This window comes from Malania oleifera, chromosome 7, assembly GCF_029873635.1.
Source record: "Malania oleifera isolate guangnan ecotype guangnan chromosome 7, ASM2987363v1, whole genome shotgun sequence".
Lineage (NCBI taxonomy): Eukaryota > Viridiplantae > Streptophyta > Magnoliopsida > Santalales > Ximeniaceae > Malania > Malania oleifera.
The window spans coordinates 34,375,992-34,403,045 of NC_080423.1; the positions used below are offsets into that span (position 1 = coordinate 34,375,992).

The 27,054-nt window shown below is 36.9% G+C and overlaps 1 protein-coding gene across 2 annotated transcripts in view; it reads left to right on the forward strand.

The window, feature by feature from the left end:
• The first annotated feature begins 601 nt into the window (after positions 1–601).
• The window catches only part of LOC131160021 (uncharacterized), a 35,848-nt gene continuing 9,395 nt past the window's right edge, over positions 602–27,054 (forward strand). The window contains exons 1-7 of one of the 2 annotated variants that reach the window (XM_058115304.1): positions 602–1,796; positions 7,542–7,626; positions 18,813–18,909; positions 19,176–19,239; positions 19,309–19,365; positions 22,666–22,703; positions 22,813–22,894. In XM_058115304.1, coding sequence (XP_057971287.1) covers positions 687–1,796; positions 7,542–7,626; positions 18,813–18,909; positions 19,176–19,239; positions 19,309–19,365; positions 22,666–22,703; positions 22,813–22,894 — 1,533 coding nt within the window. In that variant the 5' untranslated portion in view covers positions 602–686. The remainder of the gene's footprint in view (positions 1,797–7,541; positions 7,627–18,812; positions 18,910–19,175; positions 19,240–19,308; positions 19,366–22,665; positions 22,704–22,812; positions 22,895–27,054) is intronic. The other variant, XM_058115305.1, reaches the window with a different exon arrangement.

Sequence of the window (27,054 nt, forward strand, 5' to 3'; positions counted from 1 at the left end):
CAAATAATAATTGCAAACTCCAAAATATTTTATGTTGAATAATAAAGTACATCAAAACTATATCCAAATAGGATGGGATCAAATATTGCAAACCATAATGATATATTAGTTCTTTTTAGCTAATTAAATTTTAAGATGTTCACGTGTTCCTTGCTAATCCGTTAATTTCAATTGAGACAAATTTTACGACCCTATGTTGCAGGGCCTAATAGAATAAAATAACATGGAGGGGTGATTTGAGGTCTTGGTCGATCAAGGTGAGGATCTAAGTGAGTGTGAGCCGATTAATTTGATTAGATATATCATAAGTTCTGTTGTAGTTAAAATATTTTTATTGTTTTTCTTCTTCATGTTTGATTTGTAGAATTCTTAATAAACTAGTTATAACAAATTGATTGTAGTTAATATAAAAATATGTTATCATCATGAAACAAATGTAATGTGGAACTTCCAATAAATTCGTGGTAGGAAATAGGTGAGAAACAATTATTATAAAATTTTATGTATTCCTTTCTTAGACGAAATAATAAAAAATATATAGAAAAAACTATTATCTCAATTCTTAAATTTTTTTATTTATTACATCTTATTTCATGCTCAGTGCACGGTTCACTACGAGTCCGCGGGGATGAGTGGCGCCATTCGTTGGTAGGGTTCCGAAAATCTGCTTCTGAGGAGTGAAGGCAATGGAAGTCGCCAGCGCTCGGAACCACTTGGCAAAACGCAAACGAGATGACACTGCCATCGCCGCCGACGACGAAGACTCACCCTCCCCACCGCCACATCCTCTGCCATCCGAAAATGGCAGCATTGATCTTTCTCTTCTTGAAGCCCTCGAGAAATCCCAAAACTCTATCGAAGTCCTGGACATCCGAACCGTCAAGAAGTTGGCGCTCTCCTTCGAGCGCCGCCTCCGCGACAACATGGCAGCCCGACTCAAGTACCCCGATCAGCCGGACCGCTTCGCCGACTCCGAAGTCGAGCTCCACGAGGAGCTCCAGAAGCTCAAGGTCCTCGCCGGCGCACCTGAACTCTATCCGGACCTTGTCAGCCTCGGCGTAGTTAGGTCGATTCTCGACCTCTTGTTGCACGACAACACCGACATCGCCATTGATGTGATAGGCTTGCTCCAAGACCTCACCGACGAGGATGTCTTGGAGGACAACGATGAGCCCGCTCGCGTCCTTGTCGATGCGCTTCTCGAAAACAACGTTCTTGAATCGCTTGTACAGGTTTTGCATCGATTGTCGGATTCAGATCCTGACGAGCTGGCTGCGGCGTATAGTTCGTTTGCGATCATTGAAAATTTGATCGAGGTGAAGCCGGCGGTTGCGGAGATGGTGTGCGAGAAGACGAAGCTGTTGAAGTGGTTGTTGCCGAAGATTAAGGTGAGGGAGTTTGACGGTAACAAGCAGTATGCGTCGGAGATACTGGCTATTCTGCTGCAGAATAGCACCGCGAATCAGAAGAGATTGGGGCAGATGAATGGGGTTGATGTGGTGCTCCAGGCTGTTGCCCTATATAAGTCGAAAGACCCGAAGACTGCAGATGAGGAAGAGTTGGTGGAGAACTTGTTCGACTGTTTGTGTTGTTTGTTGATGCCGTTGGAGAACAAGGAGAGGTTTGTTAAGGCTGAAGGGGTGGAGCTTATGATTATTATTATGAAGCAGAAGAAATTGGCTTATGGGTCTGCAATAAGGGCGCTTGATTTTGCAATGACAAATTATCCGCCTGCTTGTGAGCGGTTTGTGGATGTTTTGGGTTTGAAGACTGCGTTTTCTGCTTTCATGGGTAAGGCAAGTTCTGCCTTCCCTTCTGCATTATCTTTATCAGATAGTAAAATACTTTTTTCGTTGTTGTTATAAATATTATTCTTGGCTGCTGAACTTCTTTATTCATTATTGACCATAGAAATGCTTGCAACTACGGAAACAAGCAAGTCAGTGACCATAGAAATACGTGCTTCTAACTTTTCTCCATGCAGAGAAAGGAACCTTTGTATGAATTCCATGAGTTAACTATATTGACTTTTGGATGGGTGGTGTATTTGATTTATCTATACCAGGAATTGCAGAAAGCTGCTGCCTGCTAGTGAATGTGACATTGTCTGTTGGCAGGATAATGTGTGGAAGCCTAATAAAAAAGGCATGCCCAAATTTTTTTTTGTAGAATTAAGCAATTGCAAGTTAGTTTGATATATGGGGGCAGTTTGTTGTTGTCTTACTGAAATTGTGTAGTCTCAAAAATTGGAGACTCAGTACTTCTCCTGAAAATGCTACTAGGATTTCAACAGATTGTGCAAGCATAGAACTTCTATTGATAATGCAATTAATCCCAATATTATGGCGATGGTGATGTTGCAATCATCTGTCATGGCATGTAAACTGGGTTTATTAGTTGTTCTCAAGAATCATAGAAAATAGCATTGAAAATGGGTGAGTTGGACCTAGATGCTCAATCAGGATCCTTCCTCAGAGTTGAGTTGGAAAATGGATTTTTATTGGTTGAGCCAGATGGTTCCCTGATCCATTATGGTTGCTGGGTGAAAACATTGTTCCTAGTAATGGTGCATTATTTATAAAATAGTGCAGTCCTTATTGATGGCAAACTTTGTCCAAAAGCAAGAGGATTAGATCAATGAATATAGTAGGTGGTGCTATGATTGTTTTTGAAGTGATGTTGGAAGAACAATGTTTGCTGGATCATAAAAAACACTGTTACTGACTATAGCGTTACAATACACAATTTTACATGGAAATGGTGATCAACCATGTTTTAGTAGGTTGCAGTAAAACTTCCAACTGCCAGCTGATTGGGGGCATAAAGTGAAATCTTCAAAAATCTTGTTATGTAGATTCCACTTGAGAATAGAATTCCATTGTCTTGATTTCTGTTGAGTGAGCATGCATTGGGTGAAGTGGGGTAGCATTACATCACAAATTTATTTGGAAATAGTGATCAACTATGTTTTAATAGAAGGCAATAAAACTTCCAGTTTCCAATTGGAATGAGGTATGAGATGAAATTCTCAACAAATTTGGGATGTAGATTTCCCATGAGAATTGAACTCCATTGTCTTGATTTCTTCTGAGTGAGCACAAATTGGGGAAGTGGGGTAGTATAAGGAGAGAGAGTGCTATCAAAAGAAAAAGGTATAAGGAGATAGTAATTAAAAGGGGCGAAATTGGTATTTACTAGTAAATATTTCCGTATGGGGCAAATTTATCCTTTGGCATTTAAATAATTGGCATGTTATGGCCTTCTGATGTCATATTTGATGGTCAACTAATAGAGGGTCCATCAAATCCTGCTTGTAGGATAGTAAAAAAAAAAGAGAAGGAAATAAAATGAAATATTCTAATGGAAATAATTTTTGCATTGGAGAATTTCTCACAAGTTAAAGATTTTCTTGCGGAAGTGAAATGAGTGAACTTTTAAGAAAGGAAGTAATCATGAGTGCTCTTCTATGAAAGCATGTTCTCGTGTAGACAAAGGTCATATTCATCTTTTTTGGATTAGCAAAAGGAATTAATTCAACAAAGGGTGCTGGGAAAATGGGGGGTGCCAGCTGTCAACCCAAGAACAAAAGAATGAACTACTAGCATTTCAAGCATATGACATGATTTCAAAGAATCTAAGATGATATGTATATCATACAAATAATTTATATATGCACTATTGAACCAACTAGTTAAACTACTAAGCCATATATCTTTCAGGAGTGTGAGTGGGGTACATTTGCTTCAAAGGCTCTTCTGTTTCTCTCCCTCCACACAACCCAAAAAAATGGGGCTATAAAATTCTTAATAGAAGCTTATTTATTTCTTTTTCATTTTTTCTTTAGTACCTTTTTTGACAATATTAAGAAAAAAAGAATATAGAAAAGGGAGAAATCTATGTTTATTAGAAAAAAAAGGAGAATACAATTATAGATGCATTTGAGTCGAGTTGAGTCAACATAGTGGGATGCTTGAACTTGACGAAAAGATGTTAAGTGTGAAACCTGACCTAAACTTGATTGACTGCAAAATTGTTGATCTTGAACTTGACTTGGCTGCAAGTTCTTAAAACTCAAGCTTGACTTTTATTATAAATTAATATTAATAGGTATATAAAAATATATGAAAAGGGTAGTCTGGTGCACAAAGCTCTCATGTATGCAATGTTTGTGGATGAGGCGGACCATGATGGGTACATAGTACGTAGCCTTACACTATATTTTTACATGAGGCTGTTTCCACACCTGGAAGCCATGACCTTTACTAGGTCACACAAGGACAATTCTATTGTTGTGCCAAGGCTCCTTTTCCATGTATAAAATATATATTGTGTACCTTATATAATATTAAAATAATAATATTAAAAAAACTTGATTAGGTTCGCAAGTATTATAGAGCTTGAACTCGACTGGTTAAGATAGTTGAGTTAGAGAGTGAGTTGAGTTCAAGTGGGCTTGATTCACTTACACCCCTAAACACACAAAATCTTCGACTAAAAAACGAAAACAAATACAAAAGCTTTATCTTCTAATTCTTTTGCTAATCATTTAAATAAATTTCCCTAAAAGACCACATGCTCATGCCCAATATAGGCTAGGAAATTTGTTGGATCTCAAAATGAATAACATGGCATAACTTGATCCTTAGAGAATTTATGATCCCTTTCTTCTCCAGAAACCTAAGGGTGGCAAACCAAGCACATTATAGTGAAGCTATGTGGCCATTTGACAATTACAAAACAAATGTTGAGTTGTCTTATTAGACACCAATGTTTTAAAAGGTGAAGGTGTAAGATGAGGTGTTTTAACCCTTCTGAGGTGGGACATAAGCCTGAAGATGTTGACGTGTAAGCCTTTTGAAAATTTTATTTTTGGATGAAAATATGAAAATAAATTGCACATTTTAAAAAATCAAGAAAAGTAGATATATATTGCAAAAATCAAATGTAATTTGTAAATTTCTTGTTAGCCATTCAAAATAAAAAAAAAAAAAAAATCAACTTGAATTAATTAAATAAATCATGCCATGAGATGTTTATTAAATTTCAAAGATCAAATTATGTTCATGAGAAATAATGCATAGAGTTTGGGTACAATGGAGAAGTGCTTCAAGTGTGCTCTGTGATCGTAGAATACCTTTAAAATTGAAAGTGAAGTTTTATAGGACAGCTATAAGACTAACTATGCTATATGGATCGGAATGCTGGGCGACGAAGAAACATACTATCCAAAAAGTAAAAGTTGTTGATATGAGAATGCTTAAATGGATGAGTGGTATAACATTAAAAGATAAATTAAGGAATGAATACATTCGTGGTAAGTTAGGTGTAGCTCCTATAAAAGATAAGATAAGGGAGAGACGACTCAGATGGTATGGACACTTGCAACGTAAGTCACATAGTGCACTTGTAAGGAAGAGTGACTTAGTTACTGTGGGGGGAAGTAGAAGGGGTAGGGGTAGACCTAAAATAACTTAAGAGGAGATCGTGAGTAAGGATTTAATATTCCTTGAATCTATCAAAAGAAATAGTCCATGATTGCATAAATTGGCGGGAAATGATTCATATAGCCGACCCCACCTAGTGGGACGAAGGCTTGGTTTTGTTGTTGTTGTAGGGTTGGTGTTGGATTAATGGTAAGGTTGCTCCTTTGTGATTGGTTGGTCGCAGGTTCGAGTCCAAGGAAACAACTCTTCTGCATTAAACAAAAAAAAACCAGGGGCAAGGCTGCGTACATTGTGATGGCTTTTGCCATACCCTCGCAAAGCAGGGAGCCTTGTGGCCTATGGATGACGTTTTTGAATTATGTTAATGATCTAAGATGTAACTCTCAGTTATTTTGAAAAGGTTAAGGTTCAAGATTTTACAGTGCATTTGGTTGGAGGGAAGTGGAGAGAAGAGAAATGAGATCTATAAGAGAGGAGAAGAGAACGAAACTAGTTTCTCTCCTTGTTTGGTTTAATGAGAGAGATGGTGGAGAGAGACATGGGAAAAAGCAGCTGTCAATTTACAGGAATGTCTTCACCTACCCACTTTTAAAGTTGTCTAAGGGTACTTTGGGTTTTTTAAATAGCTTCTCTCCACTTTTCTTGGACTTGGGGGCGGGGGCAGTGATCCTTTGTGACTTTTGTTTTTTACCTTTCTCCACATCTTTTCTCATCTCTCCATCTTGTATGAACCCAAGGAGAGAAGTGGAGAGAAGCTCATTTCTTTTTTTTTCTCTTCTCCCCAATCAAACTGGCCATTATGGGTAAACTCATATTGGGCCGTTCCTTTTCTTATAAACATGTGATTTTAATTTTATAGCCAAATTCTTCCTCGTATTAATAAGATCTTTGTTTTCAATCAATTTTCTTTTTTTCTAACGAAATCAAAATTTTTTTTTCTCTACTTCTTTTCTAATCTCTCCATGTTGTGTCAACCAAACTGGAGAAGTGGACAGAAAGTCAGCTTTTTTCTCTTTTCTCCATTTCTCTCCAATCAAACTGGGCCATTATCCATCAGCTCATATTAGGGCATTCGTTTTCTTAAAACACAGTTAAAGTTTTCTAGCCAAATCTAATTTGAGATTCACAGTCAAAATGCACAAGTGTCAGCTAAGAAGGTGCAAAAGCTGTGACTTTTGTACATGTTAAGGCCAGATATAAATTGTTGGCCCACAACCTAACAGCTTAAGCTTTTAGGTAAAGTGGTTATCAAACTTGGTATCGAACTAGGTTGTCAGGAGGTCCTTGGTTTTGGTCTTCTTGCTCACGTTTATTGTTTGTTTGTTAAGAATTATTATATACCGTATAATGGGTATTGTTTATTGTTTGTTTATTTCTCTGTGTGCTGTAGGACTGCATGTGTGGGGGAGTGTTAAGGGCTGATATACATTTTTGGCTTCCTAAGAGCTTAAGCTTTAGGTAAAGTGGTTTCTAACACTACAAATGTGTAAACCTCAAAGGCTCAAAGTTTAATGCGATGTCCTTTTTAGGCGTTTTGGGCATGTGTAGTCTTGAAGCAACCCTCAATTGAGCCTTTAAGAACATGTTTGAAAACTAAACACATAATGCATATGGTTAGACTGAGTACAACAAACTGTAATCTTGCTGGGAACCAAAGTGCACATGAATGCCTTAATTTATAGGGAATCTTTAATATTATGTTAGGTTTTCTGTGGTATTGATGACTCACAGTGGAGCTGTATGGCCTCTTGACAGTAGCAAAACAAGTAATAACATGCCTCGTTAGAAGTTAAAGACAGAACACATATGTTTGGACTGGGTGCAACAAACTGTCAGTATTATTTCTGCTGAAAACCAAAGTAGAGGTGAATGTGAATGCCTTAATTTTATTGAGAACCTTTAAGATTCGATTAGTTGAATGTGCAATGGATGCCTTGCACCTCTGTGTGTGTGTATGCATATGCGTATGAGGGCATGTGTGTGCTTGTGCATCTGTGTCTGGTGTGGGGGTAGGTGTGAGTCATCTAGTCAGAAGACATTTTTGAGAAGAGCTATATGTTGATGGCTTTCTAACATATTATAATGATCATGTTTTAGATACCCATAACTAAGAAGAATAAGAAGGAACGCTACATTGAGGAGCTAGAGGAGCGCCTGATATCAATAATTGCATCATTATTTGGTAAGGCAAGTGGATTTTAGATTTTTTTTGGAGACCTTATATGTTGTAATTATATATTATATTCATGTGTATTTGCTTTTCCGGTTAAGCATATGTAATGTGGTTGTTGATGTCTTGCATTGTTTCAGTATTTTGACTTTTGACTGCAATATAGCATGGCTGTCAATTATTATATGACACATTTCTGCCTGCCTACTTAAGGAATTCCATGGTACTTGAATAATTTCTTGCTTTGTCCTCCCTTTTGATTTGGCGGTGGACCTCTGGCAGTAATTTGTAAATAGTTGGATTCCTAAGATTTCATGCTGGTTGTCAGTTTCAGCCTTCTTCAAGGACAACTGGGAAAACTTAAGATGTTCTATGAGATTTTCATAAGACCATTCAACTGAAAAAATGGTTTATGTCTCTCGTTGCTTTTCGGCTAATATTGAACTGCAAATTCTACTATGTAATTTGGGAGGGGAAGTTGTAGAATCTATTAGTAACTTTCCTGTGCAGTTTCCTTCTGCAAATTCTACATTGTAATTGGGGAAGTAATGCTGTAGAATTCCTTCCCAGACCTCTGAAAAATTACTTCCCACTCCACCCCTTCTCAAAATATCTTCTCTCCATTTGAAGGTAGCACTCATAACTTTACGAAATCATCCCTATACCTCACAGAAGAGAGCCAGGAACTGAACAAAAGACAATACTTTTCTGCTTCACTCAGCAAATGTTCCTAAGTAGAATTCCATGCAAATTGCAGGTTTTTGGGAAGCTTGAGCTCAACCTTTTTTTTTAAGGTTGGTGTTGGGGGGAGGGGGAGGGGGTGGGGGCTGGGGGGAGGCTCTACAAATGTCAAGAACTTCCGACTTATATGCATTAGCCTTGTTGGAAGTGTTAACAGAATACAGACTCATTTCTAAGTGCTGGTAGCTAGGATAAAAAAGGTGACTGGGAAAATCATTGGACTTCGTCAAATTACTTTTATGGAAGAAAGACAAACTTATTGTCGCTGTATTGATTGCCAATGGAATTGTAAATTCTCAACTGAAAGAAGAAGAAGTACAGTTGTCTACAAGCTTGGTATAGAGTGAGCTTTTGATCATGTTCTTTGGGATTTCCCTTTTTATGTTCTTGGAAAGGTGGTTCAAAGGATTTTGGGTGCATGTGAATCAAATTTTCCATGCCCAGGTCCTCATGGCTTCATGATGACCTGTTTTTTAGGAGACTTGGGATATTTTGCTGAAGGATATTATGTGTTTTATTTTAAGAGTTCCATGAGAATGGGGTGATGGGTAATAGTGTGAACTCTACCTTTCTAACTCTTATACCAAAGAAGGAGAGATCCATGAGGTTGGGGGATTTTAGGCCTGTTAGTCTGGTCACTAGCCTTTTCAAGATTCTGAAGCTCTATATAAGAGGCTGCAAGAGGTTTTAGGGGATGTGGTGATCATGGCTATAGTCTGCTTTCATTAAAGAATAAAGATGGACATATTTTAAATGCTGAGTTGGTGGGTAACAAAGTGGTTGAGGACGTGAGGAAGAGGGCAGGAAGGGGTAATCTTTAAGGTGGGCTTCAAGAGGGTGTAAAACAGGGTGAATTAGAATTTCTTGGATAATGTGATGCGCACTAAGGGTTTTGGGGAAGTGTAGAGAAAGTGGATTAGAGGCTGTCTAAGCTTGATCAATATCTTTGTTATTGTCAATGGTCAGGCAAGAGAGTGGTTTAGGGCTTCTTTGGGCAGGGGGATCCACTGATCTTGCTCTTGTTTTCCTTGCTGGCGAATGTCTTAAGTAGCATGCTTATAGAACTTGGGGGTGATCAGGGTTTCTTTGTTGGCAGAGGGGAATTGGAGGTGTCTCATCTCCACTTTGCCTATGATACTATCATGTTCCTAGAGGATAATGTTCTGAAATTCGGAAAGGCAATCATTTTTTTTTTTATGATTTTTAAAAATATTTCAGGATTAATAATAAACTTTTCCAAGAGTGGGGTGGTGGGCATTAATGTGGGTGGTAGGGATATAGAGTTATTTAAGACCTTGGTGCATTGTACCATTTTTGAGCGACCAATCTTCTATTTTGGTCTTCCTCTCACAAGGAACCCTAACTCCGTTGCTTAGTGGAATCTTGTGATTGAGAGGGTAGATAAGAGGTTGGGAGGTGGAGACTGGATAATGACATACTTCTCTTTAGGGGCTTGCACCATCCTTACTAGTGCTGCCCTCTATAAAGCCCCTATTTACTTCCTTTCTCTTTTTTGAGTGCCCACAAATGTTATTAGGATCCCTGAGAGGATGATGCATGACTTCTTTTGGTTGGGTTTTTGGGAGATGAGAGATCACCTCATGAGTTGGGAGGTAGTTAGCAAACCTAAATTTGGAAGGGGGCTGGGGGCTTTGTAATGTGGTTTCCAAAAACATTTCTTTGGAAAGTGGTTGTGGAGGTTCCTTCAGAAGTCAATTCCTTATGGCACAAGGTTATTAAAAGTATGGGATTTATTGAAATAGGTGGGATGCTAGAGGAAGTGACGTTTCTTGCAAGCCCTCGGAGTTTTGTGTCCCAAGTTTCCTGTTTTCTCTTCCCCCTCGCCTGTATCAAAGTAGAGAATGGAAACAGTGTTTGGTTTTGGGAGGATGCTTGAGTAGGTGAGGTCTTTGGAGTTGATGGTGCTCCATTTGTTTATACCTTCTACCTTTCACAACACACGTATTAGCGCCCTCTTTCTTATGATTTTTTAGGTATCTCAATGAAAGAGTGGTTGATGAGCTTACCATTTTCCTTAATGCTCTGGATCGTTTTGTTTTGTACAAGGATAGATGAGAGGGTTTGGGAGGGTGATTTGTCATTCTTATTTTCTACTAAATCTTTCTTCCATTGCCTGCTTAAACCTCCTTCCTCCATTTTCTTCCCTTTGAGTGGCAGCATTTGGAAGACACAGGTTTTCAAGATTTGATGCCTCTGAGCAAGATTAACTTTCACGAGCTACATATCTGAAGACCCTATAAGACCCTCAACCCTGATATGTATGTGATGTACTGTGATTCTAATGAAACAAATGCTCACCTCTTACTTCATTGTAGGGTGGCAAGTACCCTCTTTTCTTGCTTTGGTGAAGCTTGGGTGCCACCTTAGGTGGTGGGCAATTTCCTGCATATGAGATTCTAGTATTTTACATTGAGTAGGTAAGGTGGAGTTTCATGGCGCAACACAGTTTTTGCTATTTTTTGGAGTTTATGGACGGAGAGGAATGCTAGAACTTTTAAGGGTTGCACTACATCTTCATGTTTGCAGTGGGCTAGGGCAATGTTCTTGGCTTTTTCTAGGCCCAGTCCTTTCTTTCTCTTTTTTTTCTTCCCTGCCTCCCCCTCCAATCCCACGCGCGTGCAGCTCCCTGATCTAGTTAGTGATTGGAAGGAAGTGCTATTGTATTTTTATAGTTGTTTTCTTTTGATCTTTGGAGTACTTCTTGTCCTTCTATTGTATTTTCCATTGGAAGATCTTATTCACTCCATTCTACATTCTTCTTGGAATGTATCTTCTTCTTTTTCTTTTTAAATTTTTTTTATGCCCATCTCATCATTATCCTTATTTTTTTAAAAAATTTTTTATAGCAAAAGAAGAGATTTCATTAGAAAGAGAATAATTTACAAAGAGGAGAATATGACACATCCCATTAAAATTCTAGAAAAATCCCTCCCAAAAAAAAAAACAAAATTAAAACACAAAAAATACTTTGAAGTATCAAAGCAAAAAATTCCTCCAATCTCGCTGGATTCCCGAAAATATTGCTTCCTTGAAGCATCCAAAACTAACACACCATAAAGAGGCCAAGTGATGAATCTTTTCCCAAACCAGCTGCCTATTCAATTTTTTCCCTGAAAACATCCATGCATTGTGCTCGAACCATAAACCCCAGAGACTGCAAATATTCCACATTTCCAAAGAGCAGCCCTATCCTTCTTCCCAAACCCTCTAACGAAATGGTTAACTTTCCTTCACTGATGCTGTACAAACCCAAGTTTCCTTAAATTTTCTCTACCAATATTTAATGGTTGCCCGTCAGTCACATCAACTCGCTTAGAGCTCTTGGGCATGGGGTCCTTCTCCCTGCATTTATTTATTTTGGTGATGGAAGTTCTTAGTGTAATGCTATCTAGAGCTGCAAAAGGGAGGGGGGGGGGGGGAATTCTCAATAGGCTTAAGGTGGGTAGAGGTAGAGTAATCATGGTTTCACATCTCCTTTGTGTAGATGGCACCATGATTTTTTGTGAGGCAACTGCTTATCAAATCCAAACATTTAGATGCTTCTCCTCTACTTTGAAGTTGTCTCTATGCTGAAAGTTAATTTGGGGAGAAATGACTTATCTCCCCTTTGTAATGGAAGAGGCATTTTTTGGCTAGGAATGTCTTGGAAAGTTGGGGCAGTCCCTTTGGACTATGTTAGGACTTCCTTTTGGGGATAAATTTAATAGAGAATGCCATATGGGGTCCATAATTGAAAATTTTGAAAAGAAACTAGCTGGATGGAATATGCGTCTTTCCAATCTTCCACTTAAATTACATGTCTCCCCCACCAATGCCTATGCCCGTTGCCAAGAAACTTTAAGAAATTTAGAAGATATTCCTTTGGGATAATATATTGGGGGTTGGTTAAGTAACCAATCCAGGTGGGGGGCTAGGCATCAAATCCCTTTCTTCATTGATAAAGCCCTTCTTGAGAAATGTCTTTGGAGATTTATGATTGAGAGTTATCATTAGTTGATTCATCCAAGTATAATTTTGATATGATGGATGGAAGTCCAAGGATAAATGGGAACAATATAGAGTGACGGGTTTGGAGGTGGAAAAAGAGTGGAATTACTTATGTGCTTTGTTTTGATATGGGGAATGGTGGCAATATTCTTTTTGGACATGATCTTTAGTATGGAGATTCCTTATTTTAAGATCCAATCTCATGCATTCTTTGGTCTACATAGGGAGTGACTTGGGACATTGTTTTAGTGAGATGCTTGGGATTGGGAGGTGGAAACTTTCTCCTGTTTCTTTGATACTGCACGGAATGGTGGTGGATTTAGAAGGCTACGACAGGTCAATCTTGAAGTTGAATTCCAGTGGCCCCTGATTGGCCAATTCCCATTATAAAAATCTCAGAGAAGACGGTCATTTTGAAGGGAAAGGTAACTTCCCCTAGAAAGCTATTTGGAAGACAAAGACACCACCCAGTGTCGCTTTCTTCACTTGGGAAGGAGAAAATTGATTGATAACCTCCAAAAGAAAAAAGGGGTGAGGGTTAGTGAACAGATGTTCTCTCGGAAAAAATGCTGTAGAAACAGTGAATTGGCATTTTACTGCATAGTCATTGGACTAGAAATACCTAGGAGTTAGCTTATTCTGTTTAGGAAAAAGGTCTTGTTCCTGATCCCTCTCACCATTTTTTGGTCAGTGTGGAGGGAAAGGAATAGAAGATTTTTTGAAGGAGTGACAGCATGAAAAGCGGTTTTTAAGTCCTCATATCCTTGATTTTACTGACATTACCGCCTGGACATTTCCATGATTTTTGAAATTTTTTGAACATCTTACTGTGTACATGATTTTCTCTTTTGTACTTGAGTTGGCACCACTTTGGGTTTCTTCTAATACAGTTGTACTTATTACCAAAAATCCCAAGCTGCAACACAATTGATTGCCACAACATTCCCCTCCCTTGCTGATCCAAATCGACTTTTCCAACCACAAAAGCCACATCTTTCTAACCTCTTCCTGTCCGCCTCAAATCTTGTGCCATATGCCTCCTTGACATCCTTCATGATATAAACATTTCCCGAATTGACATTCTTGGAAGTAACAATCTTCCTCCTAGAACTCTCCTTTTCAACCATGAGGTGCTAATTCCATTTTTTGAGATGGGTTTCATTGAAGCTAAAGAAGAATTTTAATGTCCAAACCAACAGCTTCAAAGGTAATTTAAGCATTCTCCACTAAACCAAATGATATTTGAACTTTTCATCATGTCATTACACAAAAATCTCTTTTCAATGTCTTCAAGCCTCTTCGCCACAATGCTAGGAATAGGAATGGGGGAAGTTAACAAGTAGGATAGCCAAGGTACTCCTTATGATAGTGATTTTTCCCCCTTTTTCTAAGAGTTTTTCCTTTCATTGATATAATTTTTTCCCTGTGCAAAGTTCTCAAATATATGTTCCCATGTGCCTTTTCCCTTTAAACTTTACCCAGGAGGTAATAACAAATATACTGAAGGGAGTGATTGCGGTTTACATCACAGTTTGTCAGCAAGAATCCTCCCTTGAACTTCTTCTTCCAAAGGAATCACTTTGTGTTCAAATTGCCCTTTAGGCCAAAAACTACTTCAAAGCATAGTTGTCAAATCGAGATTCAAATCTTGAATCGAAAGACCAATTTCATGAATCAAGAATTGAGAATCAAATCAAATCATAAGATTCGGTACAGATTTTGAATTATTGATTCCAAGTTACTTACATATATGCACAAGTAGTAAAATTGTTAAATATATTGAAATTTCAACAAATATGGGTCATCCATGTTGATAATTGGAACGATGCTTGCCTTTGAAGCAAGTTTTGTAGTTTTAAAACCTACCATGATCTATTTAACTTATGCATATATTGGTATAAAAGGAAAACTGGCCATATAAACAAGGCATACCATAATCTAACTATTCCACCTCTCTCAAGTGTCACGTTAAGCTAGTTTCTATGAAACTATAGCACGGCTTACGTGATAGAAAACTAAAACACTAAGTCTAAGAGTCAAGATACACTAAAAAGTAAGATGAGGACCCACGGAGAATTTTAAAAAATTGAACTTCTAAAGTTTACATGTTTTCCGATAAAAAATTCATGTGTATGCTTTCTTTAAAAAAAATAAGGAGAGGAATCAAGAAAAACTTAATGACAAATTGAACTTTATGGTTTTTTAGGGAATGACTCAATAAACAACAATAAAAATTTGAACTTTATGGTGTTTAATAAAAAATATAAACAAAATTTATTAAAATATGAAAATTAATGAAAATCAAAATTTTAAATCCTGAGGAGTGGAGAGGGCAACATGCCAACCAAAAGCTTGCCCACCTAGTCAACTTTGATTTTCTTCTCAAGACTAGTTTCCTTCTCTAACTCTGGCTTTCTTCTATTCTTATCTAATGGTAGAAAAGAAAGGTGCAAAATGAGAGGACCAACAGACTTCTTTCTTCTCTCTTGGAGGACAAAACTCGTGTAAATAGCAAATAGAAGGCCACCATGAAAAAATAAAAAAAAAGTTAAAAAATTTTTTAGTTGGGTTTTGGAGGAGTTGCATTTGAATCTTACGATTCGATTCATGAATTCACTAGGTGAATTGTATGATTCTCCTTGATTCACTACCTTCTGCAATTCTCAAATGCAATTCCAACCGATTTATCCCTTTCTCGATACGAGTCGTATGATTCGAATTGAGTTGCGATTCTAACAAATATGCTTCAAAGCATAACAAGATGACCCTTAATTGGGAGGCTGCTCTATTGATGTTCCTCAAAATAGTATGGTGTCATCTAGGAAGTGTAAATGGGAAGTCTTCATTAGTTTCGTTGCCTCATTCTCTAGTATCAAATCGTTAATGAGGGTAAAGGCTAAGTATGGAGCAAGATTGAAACAAAAATGATGGATGTCACATGGAAAAACTTCATCATCGTTGAATTACTCCAATAGAAACCCATATTGCAACACACTTTCTGATTGCAACCTCTCTTGATCTTAATTCCATACCAACCCAGTATATTTACCCTTCTGATCTCGCTTTTTCTCTCCTAGAATTGGAGCATCATCATTCTAAACCCTACCCTCACCGTACTTAGTTTCTTAAAGTGCCTCCAACCCTCAGTGTCAAATGTCAATACTCTTTAACTCTCTAAAGTTTCATTTTTCTGGTGCTTTTTCATATAAGACGATGAATCACTTGGGTGTACGATTATTATTATTATTATTTTGATAGCAAAAGAAATTCTTTAATTGGAAGAGAATTTACGAGGGGGAGAAAGGGCATCTCTGAACAAGTTAGAAAAAAACTAATTCATCAAAAGAACAGAAATCAATGCAACCAATTCTTCCAATCCCTATTTAAATCTTAAAAGCTAGCTTCGCAAAAAATTCCAAACTTGATAGACCATAAAGAAGTAAAGAACTGAATCTTTTCCCACACCAAATATGAATTCACTTATTCTTGGAAAAAATCCACGCATTATGTTACAACCAAAGGCCCCATAGAACTGCATGCTTACTACACTTCCATAGAGCTGCCCTATCCTTCCTTCTTCCAAAGCACGCAAAAGAAATGATTAACAAATCTTACTTTGAATAGGATAGGGGCAGACTCAACTCTTTTTCATAACTCCAACAGTTCATTCCAAATCCTCCATGCAAAATCACAATGCAAAAAGGTGAGAGGCTGTTTCGGAATTCCTATACCAAGGCGTGCAAACATCTGGAGAGAGAGACTTCAAAGTTCTCCTAATTTGCAGCAAGTTATTGGTATTAATTTTGTTAAGGGCGTGCTGATTTGAGTTTGCTGTATTTTTTTGTGTTCTCTTTTTTTGTTTTGTTTTTCTGGGGATTCCCAGATCTCGTTTAGGAGATGTCTTCTCTCCTGATTGTACATTCTTTCTTTATCTAATAAATTTCTTTTTTGATAAAAAAAAAAATGTTAAGCTCAACCAACCAAATAAATGCTTTAACTTTAAGGGGAACTTTAACCTTCCAAATAACTGAATAAAGAGGAAAGGGATAATTTGAATGGCTCCAAAACTCAAAGAATTATTTACAAGAAAACACTCTTGAATGATCCATACACCAAGAACGAACATCCCTACTCAAGGATAATTTGCAATTGTTCAGTATGGACAACAAAGAAGACTAACTCCACCATCTCCCTATCATTTAGAGGTCTCCTGAAATGAAGATTCCAAGAGACTAGAAATCCCCTCCCATTAACCACAGAGAAAGAAATAACTCTGTTTGGCTCAGAGCACAACCTAAAAGAATGCGGAAAAGGAATGGAAAAAGTATCGTTCCTGAGCCATGGGTCTTTCCAAAACGAATCTAGGATCCCCACCCCACTACAAATTTAGTGTGAGGGGTAAAAATAGAGTAAATCTAAGAAATTGATCTCCATGGACTCCCCAAAGAATATCTCAAGCTAGCATTGGTATCCCACCCAAACTTACTGTGAATAACTCTGCCATAGGTAATTATCTTCCAAAGAGAAGCTCCACAACCATTTAGCTAAAAGAGCGGTGTTTTTAGACACCAAGTTACCAAGACCCAAGCCCCCCTCCTTTTTAGACTTACTAACCTCTGCCCAGTTTACAAAATGGTCCCTGCGACTCCCCAGACCAGACCACAAAAAATCCCTCATAATTCTCTCAAGCTTGCTCATGACTTCCACTGGAATTCTAAAAACAGATAAAAAATACGAAGGGATGCTAGAGAGAAGGGATGATGGCTATCGAAGGAGTTGTGTTTATTTTTGTTCTGAAAAAAAGCAAGCCCTTGTGTTAAGGCTTTTAAGGCCCCAACCACTTTGTCATGGCATGATTGAGAGCAAATGCCTCTGAATAGTTTATATTAATGGTTAAGATACTAGTTAAGGGGCCTACTCAGATGATTCATGTACTAGATGGAAGAAGTTTTGGAAGGCTACACGGGGATAAGTGAGCTAAGAAATTTCACCAACTACAACCAGAAGCTTTGCTACCTTGATTGCAGCTCTATGTGCTGTGAGTCCATGGAACAAATGCACACATTTTCCTTCATTTTTGGGAGAAAACTACCTCTTAATTGCTCCTATTGTTTTGGTGAAACTTGGGTGGCTCCTCAAGCTCCTCAGTTTTTGCTACCTTGTGGACCCTTTGGATCAAGACAAATTCAAGAATCTTCAAGGGTCGCACAGCCTGACAATGTTTGTTGAGAGATAGAGTTGTGTTGTTGGGTCTTTTTGAGCTCATTCGTTTTTCTCTGTGTGTGTTTTTTTGGGGGGCAGGCAGGCGGGCGGGTGTGGGGGTTGCTGCTCAACCTGCAAAGGGATTGGTGGGTAGCCCGATTGGTGGGTAGCCCTATTGTATCGTTTGTAACTTCTCTTTTGGTTTGTTCCACAGGACATCTTGTTCTTCCCTCATTGTACCTTGTTTTTTTCCCTGTTAATATAATTTTTTATCTGAAAAAAAAAAATCACTTAATAACGGTAACTTTTGCAGCATGGACCAGTGCCCTGCTGACAACCTCCAAGAACAAGAGCAGAAAGGGGTAAAAGAGGGTTATCCAACCCTATCTTAGGTCTCTAGAGTATCAGAAAATCCCATGGGATTGACGTTGATGATGATCCAGCAGCTTGGGGAGGAAATACACTTTGTAACTCATTAACACCCATTGATCACCTGTGCCCATTCTTTTGTTGTAGGAGGAAGGCATAGCATGCACATGTGATCAAAGCAGGTTTTATTTCCATTTCCAGGTGTCTGAAGAATTACAGAAATCCCATGTCGTTTCTGATTTTCCAACATATGTAAATGAAACTTAGAAAACAATTGTTTTGTTATTTTCCAAGTTCTCCATATAAAACATTGAAAAATTGGAAATCAAAGTGGCATTTTGTAGTTCTTTGGAGAATTGGAAATGGAAAACTAGAACTATTTCACAACTAAACAGGCCTTTGATGTTTCTATCTCGTTCCTTCAGCCATGATGTCCTTGTTCTCTGTCTTCAAGAGGTTTCTTCCAATTTAGCGGTAAAGGTCATTCTTCAGCCCTATTCTTCTTTTAGCCTCCTTCACACAGAGGGCCAGAGGCTCTCCTCTTCTTCCTTAATGTAAACTCATCTTAGATTATGTGTGCCTAAATTATCGATGTGTATTAAGCTTTTAGGTGATCTAAATTAGCGACCTTACTATGACTACTTGTATTAACATGAAATTCATGTTTAGCTTTCCAAAGCCACAGATGGGTATGTGTAAATTGATAGTGTGTTGTCTATTGTATTTTTCACTCATTTGTTTGGGTGCTACAATTTATTGCTATATGTTGAAGCTTAAGAGCATGCATAATACTCTGTCATTACTTAGTAGCAGTAGCACACATCATTCTGTTGATGTATGACTGCAAATTTTCTCTCTACGCATCAATTCCCCTACAGGTGGAATTTTGCGAGGTTCTAGAAGGGAGAGATTGTTAAGTAAGTTTGTCGAGAATGAATGCGAAAAGATAGACCGGCTTATGGAATTTTATATGAGGTGATTCTCTTATTAATGAAAATTTCTTTTGCTATCAAAGGATTTTTTTTTTATTATAGTTTTATATGAGGTGATTTCCAGTTCATTTGGCTTTCTGACTGTGCAAAGAAAAAAGTCAATTATCAACTGCTGCTGCTTAAACAATGGTCCACCACCAAGCAAAACAAAAATTTTGGGGGGTGAGGGATGGGGTGTGGGTGGGTGGGTGGGTTTCTCTTTTTGTAAGATAAGTTTTTAGCATCTGATGAATCGTAAGCTTCTTGCAGATATTCTGATAGAATTGAAGCAGAAACTGAACGGCTGAACAAGCTTGAACTTGATGATTTTGAGGTATTTCCTCTTTAAATACTTTATACTTCCCTTTTAATGAGAACTAATATTCTTGCCTTGCATTTTCAGATGGATGAAGAAGAAAAATACAATCGCAAGCTGGAATCTGGACTCTACACCCTTCAGGTAGGGATTTGTCCTTTTAGCTATTAGCTTTAGAATGGATGGAATCCTATAAGAAAAAGTAAATAAATAAGAAACTAGCTAGGATGGACCTGTAGAATTTTGAAGCACTCGTCATTCACACATCACGTTATCCTCTGTGATGAAAACTTAGAAATGCATAAAGCCATAAACTAATAAGAGAGTCATAGTTGCAAGTATCTTTGGATGCATGAACATGGTGTATGTGATGTGATTCATGTGAATATGGGATACATATCTATATTTGTATAATCTTTATGTGTAAATCACTAAGTGGGAAAAAATATCCCTATCTTTTAAAGATTAAGCTTTAGCCAAAATTATATGGATTTACATTTCTGTATTTATTCAGGATACATTAAATTTTGAACTGACAAAAATTATTGTACATTGTTCATGCCACTTCTTATATTACCATATTAATTGTGTCAAGGGCTTTCTTCTCCTCTTCATTTCTTTTCTTTTAAGTTATCTTGAATGGTTGAGAGAAAACCTATTTTACAGGTGCAGATGTATTTTCTTACAAAGGTTTTATGCTGTATAAGGGATTATAATTGACCTATGGAGGCATTCCTCATTTATTTTGGAATAATATTCCAAAAAGATGCATTCTTTCATTTTTCTTGACTTTAGAGAACAGAGGATCAGCTTCTTGTATATGTGACCTCAATTTTGTGTCTCTTGATTTACTCTCTTTTATAACGGAAGTCTAGTTACTGATTAGGGTTTGTTTTACATCCTACATTAATATGGTATTAGAGCTGGGAAAACAATCCAGAAAATGCTACAGAAGCAAGAGGAGTGAGAGTTCCAAGGTTGAACAAGGCCCAAGAGTTGTTAAGTGATTCAAAATAATGGAGCAATATAGAGTTTAATAGGGGCTTTTGGCTTAGGTTGTCCTAAATGCCCTCATAGAATGTCAGAATATTTTTGTTTGGAAGAATTCCTAGGATTATAATATTATAGGGTTTGGCATAACATGAGCATTCTAATGTTATTTCAATAAGATTAGGAGAATAACTTGCATTGATAATACATATCATGTAGAATGTGCAATGGTACAAACATGCACGCACAAAATGAAACGGCCAGTGCACAAGGCTCCCACGCCAATCTAGGGCTGTAGTATGGCATGATGAATGCAGCCTTAACTCCACACTTGGAGACTATTTCCATGATTTGAATCTCTGTCCTTAAGGTTTGGATACAACACTGGTACTATCGGGCCAAGACTCGCCCTATGTATAGTAATAGTAATTTAATAATTTTAATAATATTTTTAAATAATTATACTTATAATAAATAATATAATAATCAATGTTTTAAGAGGATCAATTGAGGCTTGGCTCAAAACGAGGCATGCCTAAAATGCCTTGAGGCTCCACCAAAAATACCAAATCCCAAAAAAGAAAGCCAGTGCATTACGAAATGAGACTTAAAGGATTCATGCAAAAGGCATGTATTTTTTGCCTTTTTCATTGAGGCTTGCGCATTTTGGGCGTGTGAATCTCAAGTTAGATTTGGCTAGAAAATTCATTTCTTTAATTTTTGATAGGAATAAGAAACAACCCTAAATTTTGCTTAATGGAGAGAGTAGTTAATAATCATGGCGTGTGAATCTTGAGTTAGATTTGGCTAGAAAATTCATTTCTTTAATTTTTGATAGGTTAAGAAACAACCCCTAAATTTTGCTTAATGGAGAGAGTTGTTAATAATCATGGCAGGTAAAGGCAATCCTATAGATTCAGATGTTTTAGTTCATTTTTCTTATGGCAATTAACAAATCCAACCAATCCCATTGCCACTGCATATACAAAAACCTCACTCCTTTGAATCACAAAAGCATATGAAAACGATGCCAAATAATGAATCTTCTCCCATAACAAAGATTCGTTCAGCTTTTTTTTCTGTAAATATACAAGCATTTGTTTCAATCCATAAACCCCACAGAACTTCAAAAATTGCAACATCGACAAAGCATCAACATCCTTCCTTTTACCACAACCAGCAAAAGAAGTGGCCAAGAAATACTTCAGACAAGCCCAATTTTCTCCCAAATGACCAAAAATCTAATTCCATATGTTCCAGGAAAATGAGCAGTGCAAAAACAAATGAGACGCTGTTTCAGAACTATCAAGACAAAGAAAATATATATCAGGAGAAAGTTCCTTTAAAGGTCTCCTATCTGCTACAGATTGTCGCTGTTAACTTTATTAAGAACAACCAACAAAATAAAAGCCTTGATCTTTGAGGAAACTTTGGCCTTCCAAATAATTCTATGGAGTGGAAAGGAAATATTAGAATTAATCAAGTAGTCATTAAAAGATTTGCAAGAACAAGCCAATGAAGAGTCTAAAGACGAAGAATGCCTATCCACCTCAGAGGAAGGTTAAGTCCCCAATAACATCAACAAGGTAGACAACTCCTCTACCTCTCTATCATTAAGAGTTACACGAAAATGAAAGTCTCAAGAAAATGAAGACTTTCAGAAATCAAAAAGAAGAAAATAACCTCATTTTGACCTGAATTCAAATGATAATGTCAAAGAAAAGAATGTAATAAAGCAGCATTACCCAGCCAGAAATCTTCTCAAAAATGAATATGAGAACCATTACATAAGACAAAATTAGCTTGAGGAACAAAGAGTGGGTAGGCCTGAGAAATACATTTCCATGGGCTTTCTGAAGAACATCTAATTCCTAAATTAGCATCCAACCATTCACATGCATACCAAATTTACTTTTAATGATTCTATCCCAGAGAGAGTGCTCTTTAGTTTATTTTGTTTTTCTATTTTTTCTTCTGTTATTCATATTTAAGCATTGGAGTTTGTTGTGCTGTTGTTTCTCTCTTTTTGGTTTCTCTTGGGCAATAGCTTAGCTGGGTTTGTTGTGGATAGAATTTGGCTTGGAGGGATATAAATTTTAGTGGAGAAGCTTTATTCCTGGTTCCTATCACCATTTTTGACTTGTGTGGAGGGAGTGATATGTAAGAGCTTTTGAAGGAGTTGAGATTGCTCTCTCAATACTCAAAGATCTGTAGTTTAAGACTAATTTGCTTGTTTTCACAGTCAATACTTCCTGGACATATACACAGATTTTCTTGATTTCTTTCTGGTGCATGATTTCTTTTCTTTGTACTTGGATTGGAACTTAGAACCTCCCCGCCATTCTTGAATTTTTTTTATCAAAAAAAATCTCCATTTTCTTTAATTGTTTTATTATTTTTTTTGGCTTCTTCCGTATCTTTTATATCTTAATATATTTATCTATGATCCTGCAGTTGATTGCTGTTATTCTGGGTCATCTTTGGACTTCTGAGTAAGTCTGCATTTAAGTTGTATATTTTTCTGTTTGTAAATGAAATTTTATTCGAGTTTGGAGTTGTCAGGTTATGGTTTCCTAATTTGACTTTATTAATTCTATGAAGGCACCCTCGTATGAGAGCAAGAATTGAACTACTCCTGAAGCAACAAAAACTTACTAAGAAGCACATCAAGGACATACTTCAGGTACACGGTGGTTGCTTTTATTTTATCCTTGCATACATACTGGAAACTCTTCTTTTATAATTTGACTTTGATGCCAAGATGTGGTAGCATTTCCTGCAGTTCGGAGGTTCATTTAACTTCTAAAAATGTAGTTGTGGAAACTTCTAGCACATATCATTCATTCATTCATTTGGATCTTTTGTTAACCTTTTTGAAACATAGTTATTGGAATATTTTTTTCTTCATTTTGGGATAGAAAGAACACAAATTTTTTTGCAAGTATAATAATAAGGGGTGCCAACCTGTGTACACTGTACATCAAATCATTTGCAAGACAAAAGATCAATCTATGATGTCACCTACCAATGATTTTCCTACCAGATAAGTCAGTACCCTCAAAGACTCCTATTTCTTACCCGCCGCATGCTTCAACAGATGGTAAAAGTGGTTAGGTTGACTGCTTTTTTCCTTTCTTTGTTAGCCTCAGGATTCTCAGCCAGTACACACTGCTGTCCCATCATGCTTAGAGCCACATCCATAGCATTTTATTCCGGTGATAGTGGAGGAAGATTGACTGGACTGTCTCCAAATCCTCCTTGCAAAGATGGCATCTACTTGTCGAGACTAAACCTCTTTCCTGAAGGTTACTTTAAAGTTTGTACTCTCCTTTATGTTGCTTCCCATGCAAGGAAAGCCACCTTGCTTGATCTATTTGTTTTCCAGATCATCCTCCAAAGGAAATGCTGCTGCCCCCCCACTCCTCTTCTCCCTAAAAGTATCTTCCTAATAAAATTTAACATAAATCTGCCTTTGCAGTTCAGCCGCAGGCATACTCTACTTTTCCCTTGAGCTTCAATATCACATCTAATTAAGGAACTCAGAAGAGTTTGAAAAAAGCACCAACTCTCAATCATGCTCATGCCTTTCAAAATTCACATTCGAAGACATTCCCCTTTTCATGGTGAAAAAGCAAGAAACAAAACTTCTCTATCCAATGCCAGAATGGAGACATTCAGAAAATTAAATTTAAAGGTTTCACCTGCACTACCTTCCCTCACCCCACCCCCCCCCCCCCCCAAAAAAAAAAAACCCTGTTTTCATATTGTATGATAAAAATTTGTATGTTGGGAAAAGTGTTCCAGAACCCTCCCAAACATTTCTGAAATCCCATCTTTTATTGCTCCCTTCTGTGTTCTGTCCCTACTAGTCCACCATACTTTATTTTTATGAACTTACCATATGATTGCTGAAGAGAATCCCTAGTCATCTCTTCATTGAAATCTACTTTTTGTTGCTCATTGGAGTCTAAAGGGAGAAAATATAGTATAGTTTAAAGATAAAATGATCAAAGAGGGGGATTGGATAAAAGGGGATAAGGGAGATGTGAACAATTTGTGGAATATAATGGCTAACTCTGTTTAAAAAAATAGCAAAAGGTGATTTTAGGTGAATCTAGGGGAAAATTCTCAGGAGTGAAGAAAGTTGGCAATGTGATCAAGATGTCCAAAAAGCTATAAAGACAAAGAATTTGGTATAAAACGTGGCAAAAATTGTACAAACATAAAAAGCCTTTAAAAGTATAAAGAGACAAGAACATATGCTAAAGGGACCCTTAGTGAAGCTAAACATAGGTTTTATGATAATTTATATGCTAGGCTAGATACGAAAGGAGGAGAAAGGACCTATATTAACTTGCTAGAGTTAGAGAAAGAAAGTGTACAGACTTAGTAAGGTAAAATGTATAAAAGTGAGGTCATGAAGATGATAATGTCCAGGTTACAGAAGAAGATATAAAAGAGAGATTGTGATAATACTTAGATAAGTTGTTTAATGAAAATCAAAGTGAAAGGTTGAACTTAGATTTGACAGATGAGGAAAAGACTATAAATATGAGATTTATCTGTAAAATTAGAGTCGGTGAAGAAAAGATGGTGTTAAAAAAAGATGAAAAGTGGGAAATCTGTAGGATTGGATAACATCCCTATTGAAGTTTGGAAATGTTTAGAGGATATTGGAAGTGTATGGTTAACAAATCTTTTCAACATTGTCATTAAAAACCAAGAGAATGCCAGGGGGAGTGGAGGAAAACATAGAAATACCTTTATACAAAAACAAAGGTGAATTTCAAAATTGTAATAACTTCTGTGGAATCCAACTTAAGAGTATGATGAAATTGTGAGAAAGGGTAATTGAACAAAGAATGAGGTTAGAAATGAGGGTCTTAGACACTCAATCCTGTGTTATGCCTTGGAGGTCGACAACAAAAGCATGGTTTTAAATCGCGGTAGCGGATAGCGTAACGTAACGGTAACGGGTGTAACAAGAAGCGGGAGTAGTGGATGTTATATAACGGGAAGCTGGTGTAACAATTGTGAATTTTTTTTCAAACACGCATAACCTTGTGCATATTAGTGTATTTGCATGTTTAAAGCTTTTAACCCTTCTTATAAATAGTTTGTGTATTTTGAAAAATTACATTTATGTGTGTATTTATTGTTTATCATTATTCTTATGCATGATAAATAAAATACATTATACACTCCATTAATCTATTAAACACATAAGACATACGATTATACGAATAATACAAATATACAATGACTAGAAAAGAAAAGAAGGTTGAAGTTGAAAAATATAGAACATAATATCAAATTGCTAATTTTATCAAAATAAAATATTTTCCTAGCATTTTAATATTTTCAAATTGTTAATTAATGCATCTCCTATGAGTATTTAAAAAAATAGTAAATTTTGTATTATTATCATCCTGAACATAATCTTTCCCTCTCTCGCACATAGTATACCGAGAATGATTTATGAAAAGGGGGGAAAACAAAAATGAGAAGAAAAAGTAAAAAATAAAATACTCTTTTTTTGGGCATAACAATCCTATAGCGGTTACGTAATGGTCGTAGTAGCCTTTATGTTATGGTCACGGTCACGGTCCATAATGGCCGCTACGCTCGTGATTTTTCTTCCCACCGACTTCACGGTGTGTAATGGTATCGGAAACACAAAATCGTTACATAATAGGGACGTAATGGTTGAGATTGTTATTTAAAACCATGAATAGAAGTTATTCATCTTTTAAGAAGGTTAATGGAAAGTTTAGGGAAAAGAAGGGGACGTACATATCGATTTTATTGACCTTGAGAAAGCATATGATAGAGTACTTAGGGAAGTCCTTTGGTGGGTTTTGGAGAAGAAGGGAGTATCCAGTAGATATAATAATGTCATTAAAATATATGTATGATAGAGTAACGACCAATGTTAGGATTGAAGGAGGGGAGTCTAGGGAATTTCCAATCACAATAAGGTTACATCAAGGTTCTACTTCGAGTCCGTATCTTTTCTCTTTTGTGATCGATGAACTCACTATGAATGTCCAAAATGAGATCCTATGGCATGTGTTGTTTGCAGATGATATTGTTCTAATTGATGAAAGTAGGAGTGGAGTAGAATGTAAGTTAGAACTATGCATAAAAATTTTAAAATCTAGAGGCTTTAGAATAAGTAGAAATAAGATAGAATATATCTAATGTAACTTCAGCCACGTAAGGGGGAATATTGGAGATAGGATTAAAATTGATAATCAATAAATTAATAGCACTAGTAAATTTCATACCTTGGATCTGTCATACAAGCAGAGGAAAAGATTGAAGAGCATGTAATATATAGAGTTAAAGCAGGTTGTATAAAATGGTATGCTTTTGCAATTGTAGAATGCCTCTAAAATTAGAAGGAAAGTTTTATAGGACGGCTATAAGACCAGCCATGCTATATGGATCAAAATGTTGGACACCTAAGAAAAAACATATCCAAAAAATAAAAATTTTAGAAATGCGAATGCTAAGGTGGATGAGTGGTATATTTTTATAGGATAAATTAAAAGACAAACATATTCGTAATAACTTAGGTGTAGCACCAATAGAAGATTAGATAAGATGGGCGATTTAGATGGTTTGGGCTCTTAAAATGTAGGACAAGTACTGCTCTAGCGAGGAGTGAGTGAGTTGTTATTAATGGTTGTAGAAAGGGTAGAGGTAGACCTAAACTAACTTGAAATGAGGTAGTGTAAAAAAGGGTCTAATAGCTCTTAATGTAGCCTCCTCCCCCCCCCCCCCCCTCTCTCTCTCCCCCCAAAATTTTTTTCCCTTTAATTTTTAGAAGGAAACAAAACA